The 10000-nt window shown below is 43.5% G+C and overlaps 1 protein-coding gene across 17 annotated transcripts in view; it reads right to left on the reverse strand.

Moving 5' to 3' along the window:
- Positions 1-10000, reverse strand: part of LOC106561640 (neuronal cell adhesion molecule) — a 155877-nt gene that overhangs the window by 27831 nt on the left and 118046 nt on the right. For 13 of the 17 annotated variants that reach the window (XM_014125769.3, XM_014125776.3, XM_014125771.3 and 10 more), the window contains 7 exons: positions 8174-8296; positions 7586-7756; positions 6980-7036; positions 4604-4715; positions 4037-4221; positions 224-355; positions 1-7 (listed from right to left, as the gene is read on the reverse strand). The exon at positions 1-7 is cut by the window's left edge and continues 137 nt beyond it. In XM_014125769.3, the coding sequence (XP_013981244.2) occupies positions 1-7; positions 224-355; positions 4037-4221; positions 4604-4715; positions 6980-7036; positions 7586-7756; positions 8174-8296 (787 nt within the window). The remainder of the gene's footprint in view (positions 8-223; positions 356-4036; positions 4222-4603; positions 4716-6979; positions 7037-7585; positions 7757-8173; positions 8297-10000) is intronic. The other 4 variants (XM_014125778.3, XM_014125777.3, XM_082957412.1 and 1 more) reach the window with 1 other exon arrangement.

Genomic DNA, 10000 nt, shown 5'->3' on the forward strand with positions numbered 1-10000 from the left:
GGTGAATCTAGCAAGGCGTCAAAACACGTGTCAAAAGTTTCACCATAAACATAGAAAAAACTCACCATGAACATAGAAAATGTTTAACTTGAACATTGTCTGTGTGTCTAAACCTCACAATGGCAGATGCAATGACCTAATCCCAAATAGACTGTGGTGTCTGTGCACAGTGTGAACACTAAGAGACAGACATACACTCAATCAATCAATACCGAGTACTCACTCTCTATGGGGATGCCATTCATGGCCCAGTTGATGGTGGGTTTGGGAGTACCACTGGCCCTACAGATCAATTGACCCTTCTCTTTAGGGGCCAGCACCAGGTTCCTGGGGGTAGTGAGCCAGTACGGTGCCGCTGGGAGGGGAGGGCCAGATGAACACAAGGCAAGCAGACAGTTGGTTAAAGGTAGAATATAGAAGTTCAGTTGATGGTCACCACACATTAGGACTTGAATGCTGGCTGTATGGTTGGATCATTTTTTGTATTTGTTTTTTTTTAACAAGGCAATGTTGCTGTAGAATTTGCATCAAAATACAAGGTTTAACAAGGAAAACTAAAAAGGAATGTGATGGGAGAGAATAATGGTCAGAAAGGTTACACAATACTGAAAGGCAGGAAAGCGGTTAATGCCTGAACCCTCTGCTCCGGATTCCACCATTTAAAAATCAATAAGGGAGATTGAAAGAGAGGATAAAAGCCCTGGAGGCAGCCATACCTTCCTGACCCCTTTCAGCCCTGCTCTTCACAGACCTTTTTTTGTGCTGTTATTGAATGGGTAGGACAGTGACAGTTTTGTGGTGTTATTGAATGGGTAGGACAGTGAACATTTTGTGGTGCTATTGAATGGGTGGGACAGTGACAGTTTTGTGGTGTTATTGAATGGGTAGGACAGTGAACATTTTGTGGTGTTATTGAATGGGTAGGACAGTGACCGTTTTGGGATGTTATTGAATGGGTGGGACAGTGACCGTTTTGTGATGTTATTGAATGGCTAGGACAGTGACAGTTTTGGGATGTTATTGAATGGGTAGGACAGTGACCGTTTTGGGATGTTATTGAATGGGTGGGACAGTGACAGGAACTCAAGTCCTTCTGTTCACCTGACTTAGAGTTCCTCACAATCAAATGCCGACCGCATTATCTACCTAGAGAATTCTCTTTGATTATAATCACAGCCACATATATCTCCCCCCCAAGCAGACACATCGACGGGCCTGAACGAACTTCATTTGACTCTATGTAAACTGGAAACCACATATCCTGAGGCTGCATTTCTTGCAGCTGGGGATTTTAACAAGGCTAATCTGAAAACAAGGCTCCCTAAATTCTATCAGCATATCGATTGCGCTACCAGGGCTGGCAAAACTCTAGATAATTGTTATTCTAACTTCCGCGACGCATATAAGGCCCTCCCCCGCCCTCCTTTCGGAAAAGCTGACCATGACTCCATTTTGTTGCTTCCAGCCTATAGACAGAACCTAAAACAGGAAACTCCCGCTGAGGTCTGTTCAACGCTGGTCCGACCAATCGGATTCCACGCTTCAAGATTGCTTCGATCATGTGGACTGGGATATGTTGCGCTTTGCGGCGAACAACAACATTGATGAATACGCTGATTCGGTGAGCGGGTTTATTAGCAAGTGCATCGGCGATGTTGTACCCACTGCGTCTTTTAAAACATTCCCAAACCAGAAACCGTGGATTGATGGCAGCATCCTCGCAAAACTGAAAGTGCGAACCACTGCTTTTAATCAGGGCAAGGTGACTGGAAACATGACCGAATACAAACAGTGTAGCTATTCCCTCTGCAAGGCAATCAAACAAGCTAAGGGTCAGTATAGAGACAAAGTGGAGTCACAATTCAACGGCTCAGTCACGAAAGGTATGTGGCAGGGTCTACAGTCAATCACGGACTATAAAAGGAAAACCAGCCCCGACGCGTACCAGGATGTCTTGTTCCCAGACAGACTAAACAACTTCTTTGCTCGCTTTGAGGACAATACAGTGCTACTGACACGGCCCGCTACCAAAACCTGCGGGCTCTCCTTCACTGCAGCCGACGTGAGCAAAACATTAAACGTGTCAACCCTCGCAAGGCTGCAGGCCCAGACGGCATCCCCAGCCGCATCCTCAGAGCATGCGCAGACCAGCTGGCTGGTGTGTTTACAGACATATTCAATCAATCCTTATCCCAGTCTGCTGTCCCCACATGCTTCAAGAGGGCCACCATTGTTCCTGTTCCCAAGAAAGCTAAGGTAACTGAACTAAATGACTATCGCCCCGTAGCACTCACTTCCGTCATCATGAAGTGCTTTGAGAGACTAGTCAAGGACCATATCACCTCCACCCTACCTGACACCCTAGACCCACTCCAATTTGCTTACCGCCCCAATAGGTCCACAGACGACGCAATCGCAATCACACTGCACACTGCCCTAACCCATCTGGACAACAGGAATATCTATGTGAGAATGCTGTTCATCGACTACAGCTCAGCATTTAACACCATAGTACCCTCCAAACTCGTCATCAAGCTCGGGACCCTGGGTCTCGACCCCGCCCTGAGCAACTGGGTCCTGGACTTCCTGACAGGCCGCCCCCAGGTGGTGAGGGTAGGTAACAACATCTCCACCCCGCTGATCCTCAACACTGGGGCCCCACAAGGGTGTGTTCTCAGCCCTCTCCTGTACTCCCTCCAACTCAATCATCAAGTTTGCAGACGACACTACAGTGGTAGGCTTAATTACCAACAATGACGAGACGGCCTACAGGGAGGTGGTGAGGGCCCTCGGAGTGTGGTGTCAGGAAAATAACCTCACACTCAACATCAACAAAACAAAACAAAGGAGGTGATCGTGGACTTCAGGAAACAGTAGAGGGAGCATCCCCCTTATCCACATCGACGGGACAGTAGTGGAGAGGGTAGAAAGTTTTAAGTTCCTCGGCGTACACATCACGGACAAACTGAAATGGTCCAACCACACAGACAGCGTGGTGAAGAAGGCGCAGCAGCAACCAAAAACACTCACAAACTTTTACAGATGCACAATCGAGAGCATCCTGTCGGGCTGTATCACCGCCTGGTACGGCAACTGCTCCGCCCATAACCGGAAGGCATTACAGAGGGTAGTGAGGTCTGCAGAACGCATCACCGGGGGCAAACTACCTGCCCTCCAGGACACCTACACCACCCGATGTCACAGGAAGGCCAAAAAGATCATCAAGGACAACAACCACCCGAGCCACTACCTGTTCACCCCGCTATCATCCAGAAGGCGAGGTCAGTACAGGTGCATCAAAGCTGGGACCGAGAGACTGAAAAACAGCTTCTATCTCAAGGCCATCAGACTGTTAAACAGCCATCACTAACATTGAGTGGCTGCTGCCAACATACTGACTCTACTCCAGCCACTTTAATAATGGAAAAATGTATGTAATAAATGTATCACTAGTCACTTTAAACAATGCCACTTTATATAATGTTTACATACCCTACATTACTCATCTCATATATATACTGTACTCTATACCATCTACTGCATCTTGCCATCTTGATATAATGTATCACTAGCCACTTTAAACAATGCCACTTTTATATGTTTACATATCCTACATTACTCATCTCATATGTATATACTGTACTCTATACCATCCGCTGCATCTTGCCTATGCCGTTCGGCCATCGCTCATTCATATATTTTTTTTAGGTACATATTCTTATTCATTCCTTTACACTTGTGTGTATAAGGTAATTGTTGTGAAATTGTTAGGTTAGATTACTCGTTGGATATTACTGCATGGTTGGAACTATAAGCACAAGCATTTCGCTACACCCGCATTAACATCTTCTAACCATGTGTATGTGACAAATAAAATATTTGATTTGATTTGATTGAATGGGTAGGACAGTGACAGGCAGACAGGAAAGGCAGGAGGAGTCCACATCAGAAGGGCGGGTGCAGGACCCATGCAGACCCTGCTATAGACTACGTGTGCTAGAGTTATTGGAACTAACTGCTAGGTCACATGACATACCTTTGACAGTGACACGGATGGTGTGGTGTACGGAGGCCAGGCGGTTGTGGGCAGTGCAGCGGTACTCGCCGGCGTCGGCGTCGGACACGTTCACGATACGCAGTATCTTCTGGAAGGTCACGATGGAGGTACGCTTGTCAGGGAACTCCCCGCTCAGCTTACTCCACGAGACCTCTGGAGTGGGACTGGATAGGGAATAGGGGGAGAAGAGGGAGGGAGAGAGAGAGAGAGAGAGAGAGAGAGAGAGAGAGAGAGAGAGAGAGAGAGAGAGAGACAGAGGGAGAGAGAGAGAGAGAGAGAGACAGAGACAGAGACAGAGACAGAGACAGAGAGAGAGAGAGAGAGAGAGAGAAAGAGAGAGAGAGAGAGAGAGAGAGAGAGAGAGAGAGAGAGAGAGAGAGAATAGTGTGGAGGCATACGTTTCCAGTGAACTTGTTTAGGTCACTATGATCTATAAGCACACATTAATAATAGAGGTAATAATTATTAATAATAGAGGTATACCGTACACAACACATAATACAGGTACAACACATTTGCAGTTTCTCATTGGCACCAAGTACTTACAGTCCTTCAGTGATGCACTCCAACTCCAGGACCTGTCCTCTCAGCACCATCTTGGAGCTGCTGGAGCCAGAAGGGATGAGGAAAGTAGGTTTCCTCTCCTCCGCCAAGCCGTCTGCAGTCACAATGGAGGGGTCAGAGACACAGCTAGTCACAACAAGACTACTGCTGTTCTGTCCATTTTATTCCTGGGGTTTTACCAAGGTCGGTGTTGTACCACTGTGAAGGTACAGGTCAGGGCTCACATACTCAAACACAGCAGTTGACTTTTTAAAAGGTGATTTGTGTTTGAGCTGACATCAGCAGCGTTTATAGTGAAGAGTAAGGGAAATTGCCTTTAAAAGTCGATCGCAGTGTACAGGTCGTAAATGTGTTGGAATGAATCCCTGCCTTCATGTATTACTGTGAAGGGGTTCTTTGGTCGAGCGGTAGGACTGTACTGAGAGGTGGTGCATATCTACAACATGTTGTTTTCCTGTACCAGATAGTAAGGATACCAGATAGTAAACTACTTTCCAGTCCAATGTGAGGATTAGGATAATCTTCTCAAAAGAATCATCTTTGAATATGATTCTATGATATTAAGAGTTCAACAAATGGTGCTTGTGATGATGGCAATGATCATACAGAAAGAGAGGTACAGCGTTTCTGTCAGATCAGTCTGTCTGTAGCCTCATCTGTTGTACGGCTGACTGCTTGCCTGCGTGACATGTAGCTTCAGGGTACTCGACAGACAGACGCATAGGAAGTGACGCTTTTGCAAACAATGAGAAATGAACTGATAGGAAATGAAAGATGTCAGACACAGTGGAGAGGTTTTAAGTGGATTGGGAAGAAAGAATTCGGTTGGCTGGGTGAAGAGAATAGATGAACAGACTAGAGTGGTAGTGGTTGGAACATTCACAGTTTGTAAGGCTGTCAATCTGCTTTGCTCTAATGAAATATATTACTATAATAGAGAGAAAGCTTTCCAAAAGTAGCCTACTGAATGTAATACAGACCTACTGAATGTAATACAGACCTACTGAATGTAATACAGACCTACTGAATGTAATACAGACCTACTGAATGTAATACAGACAGACCTACTGAATGTAATACAGACCTACTGAATGTAATACAGACCTACTGAATGTAATACAGACAGACCTACTGAATGTAATACAGACCTACTGAATGTAATACAGACAGACGCACTGAATGTAATACAGACAGACCTACTGAATGTAATACAGACAGACCTACTGAATGTAATACAGACAGACCTACTGAATGTAATACAGACAGACCTACTGAATGTAATAAAGACCTACTGAATGTAATACAGACAGACCTACTGAATGTAATACAGACCTACTGAATGTAATACAGACCTACTGAATGTAATACAGACAGACGTACTGAATGTAATACAGACAGACCTACTGAATGTAATACAGACCTACTGAATGTAATACAGACAGACCTACTGAATGTATTACAGACAGACCTACTGAATGTAATACAGACAGACCTACTGAATGTAATACAGACAGACGTACTGAATGTAATACAGACAGACGTACTGAATGTAATACAGACAGACCTACTGAATGTAATACAGACCTACTGAATGTAATACAGACGTACTGATTGTAATACAGACAGACCTACTGAATGTAATACAGACCTACTGAATGTAATACAGACCTAATGAATGTAATACAGACAGACCTACTGAATGTAATACAGACAGACCAACTGGATGTAATACAGACCTACTGAATGTAATACAGACCTAATGAATGTAATACAGACCTACTGAATGTAATACAGACAGACCTACTGAATGTAATACAGACAGACCTACTGGATGTAATACAGACCTACTGAATGTAATACAGACCTAATGAATGTAATACAGACAGACCTACTGAATGTAATACAGACCTAATGAATGTAATACAGACCTACTGAATGTAATACAGACAGACCTACTGAATGTAATACAGACAGACCTACTGGATGTAATACAGACCTACTGAATGTAATACAGATGTAATTTGTCCATTTGAATTTATAAAATATGAGCAAGGCAAAGGAGGAACCATCATGCAGTGGTTCATTTTAGTCATTTGAAATTATGTTAATAAATAGTTGCTGTAGAAAAGATAATGTCTTTCACAAAAATGTATTCATTGGTCAAGTTATGGTGGGAAGTGGGGTTAGGTTAAGGTTTAGGAGGTTAATGCTACTGATTGATTTCTAGTATTGGTTTACTACTAAAGATGAGGACAATCACAAGGGTAAGGTTAAGGTTTAGAGGTCGATGTTAGTGGTTGGTTTCTATTGGTTGACGGCTATGGGAGGACAGAGCCACTAGGGGGTGCCAAAACTCACCACTAAACAAATCAGTTTCATTGAATAAAGCAGCAACAGTCTCATTGACTGCATCCACTGTAACACAACAGAAAATAATCAAACATGCCACATGTTGAAGTCAATAAAGTGATTGGACAAATAAACATGAATGGCTGAATACTAAAATCAAACTGTGTGAACTGAACAAAATGCTGAATGATGATCATAGATATACTGTAGATAAAGAATAGATGGTCAAATCGTGTCTGTGAACCTGTATCGTCATGACGATCAGTCAGTGGTAACTGGACTGTATGAGAAAGCCTTTTGTTGTTGAGAGAGGCTTTTCATGATGACTACTAGACTACTACTGGCGACGCTGACGTTGGGATCACTGATAGGAAACTCCTATGCAAACTGACACACACATTCAATACTGAGCACACGCGCACACACACACACACACACACACACACACACACACACACACACACACACACACACACACACACACACACACACACACACACACACACACATGCAAGAACACACACACAATGTGCACATGCACACATTCACGCACACACACATTCCCACACACACACACACACACACACACACACACACACACACACATACACTTACGGTTGAGCACTAAGAGGGTGATGGGTTGTTTCTGCTGGATGGTCTGAGTGTGAGGGAAACGAGCGTAACAGATGTAGTCGTTCCTCGAGTCCTCCTTCAGAACGTTGGAGAAGTACAAGTCTCCGTTCAACGCCTGGAACACACGGCTGCTCTGAGGCAGTCTCTGGAAGTCTGGGGGAGGAGAGAAGTCAACACGAGGAGAGAAGTCAACATGAGGAGAGAAGTCAACACGAGGAGAGAAGTCAACACGAGAAGAGAAGTCAACACGAGGAGAGAAGTCAACACGAGGAGAGAAGTCAACATGAGGAAAGAAGTCAACACGAGGAGAGAAGTCAACACGAGGAGAGAAATCAACACGAGGAGAGAAGTCAACATGAGGAGAGAAGTCAACACGAGGAGAGAAGTCAACACGAGGAGAGAAATCAACATGAGGAGAGAAGTCAACATGAGGAGAGAAGTCAACACGAGGAGAGAAGTCAACACGAGGAGAGAAGTCAACACGAGGAGAGAAGTCAACACGAGGAGGTATCTATGCATCTACAGTAAACTACAGCACAACAGACAGTGGACTATAAAGACCAGACTTACTGACGTCCATCCAGAAGATGATGGGAGGGGGTAGGCCAGCAGGGGGCCGGCAATGTAGCACTAGAGCCTCGCCCTCCTGAACTCTGATTGGCTCGTTCCTCTCCTTTGACCACAAGGGGGACCCTGAAATACACATGAGGGAAACAGGTTTCTACATGAGGTTTCTACATTTACCTAACGTCACCAAGAAGACTGAGTGAATAAAAGGAATGAGTTCTAGCTACATGAAAGGAATGAGTTCTAGCTACATGAATGGAATGAGTTCTAGCTACATGAAAGGAATGAGTTCTAGCTACATGAAAGGAATGAGTTCTAGCTACATGAATGGAATGAGTTCTAGCTACATGAAAGGAATGAGTTCTAGCTACATGAAAGGAATGAGTTCTAGCTGCATGAAAGGAATGAGTTCTAGCGACAAGAAAGGAATGAGTTCTAGCTACATGAAAGGAATGAGTTCTAGCGACAAGAAAGGAATGAGTTCTAGCTACATGAATGGAATGAGTTCTAGCTACATGGAAGGAATGAGTTCTAGCTGCATGAAAGGAATGAGTTCTAGCTGCATGAAAGGAATGAGTTCTAGCTACAAGAAAGGAATGCTACATGGAAGGAATGAGTTCTAGCTACATGAAATGAATGAGTTCTAGCTACATGAAAGGAATGAGTTCTAGCTACATGAATGGAATGAGTTCTAGCTACATGAATGGAATGAGTTCTAGGTACATGAATGGAATGAGATCTAGCTACATGAATGGAATGAGTTCTAGCTACATGAATGGAATGAGTTCTAGGTACATGAATGGAATGAGATCTAGCTACATGAATGGAATGAGTTCTAGCTACATGAATGGAATGAGTTCTAGCTACATGAATGGAATGAGTTCTAGATACATGAATGGAATGAGTTCTAGCTACATGAATGGAATGAGTTCTAGCTACATGAATGGAATGAGTTCTAGCTACATGAATGGAATGAGTTCTAGCTACATGAAAGGAATGAGTTCTAGCTACATGAAAGGAATGCTACATGAATGGAATGAGTTCTAGCTACATGAATGGAATGAGGTCTAGCTACATGAAAGGAATGAGTTCTAGCTACATGAAAGGAATGAGTTCTAGCTACATGAATGGAATGAGTTCTAGCTACATGAAAGGAATGAGTTCTAGCTACATGAAAGGAATGAGTTCTAGCTGCATGAAAGGAATGAGTTCTAGCGACAAGAAAGGAATGAGTTCTAGCTACATGAATGGAATGAGTTCTAGCTACATGAAAGGAATGAGTTCTAGCGACAAGAAAGGAATGAGTTCTAGCTACATGAATGGAATGAGTTCTAGCTACATGAAAGGAATGAGTTCTAGCTACATGAAAGGAATGAGTTCTAGGTACATGAATGGAATGAGTTCTAGCTGCATGAAAGGAATGAGTTCTAGCTACATGAAAGGAATGAGTTCTAGCTGCATGAAAGGAATGAGTTCTAGCTGCATGAAAGGAATGAGGTCTAGCTACATGAAAGGAATGAGTTCTAGCTACAAGAAAGGAATGCTACATGGAAGGAATGAGTTCTAGCTACATGAAATGAATGAGTTCTAGCTACATGAAAGGAATGAGTTCTAGCTACATGAATGGAATGAGTTCTAGCTACATGAATGGAATGAGTTCTAGCTACATGAATGGAATGAGTTCTAGCTACATGAATGGAATGAGATCTAGCTACATGAATGGAATGAGTTCTAGCTTCATGAATGGAATGAGTTCTAGCTACATGAATGGAATGAGTTCTAGATACATGAATGGAATGAGGTCTAGCTACATGAATTGAATGAGTTCTA

This window comes from Salmo salar, chromosome 10 (genome assembly GCF_965601325.2).
Source record: "Salmo salar chromosome 10, fSalSal1, whole genome shotgun sequence".
NCBI lineage: Eukaryota > Metazoa > Chordata > Actinopteri > Salmoniformes > Salmonidae > Salmo > Salmo salar.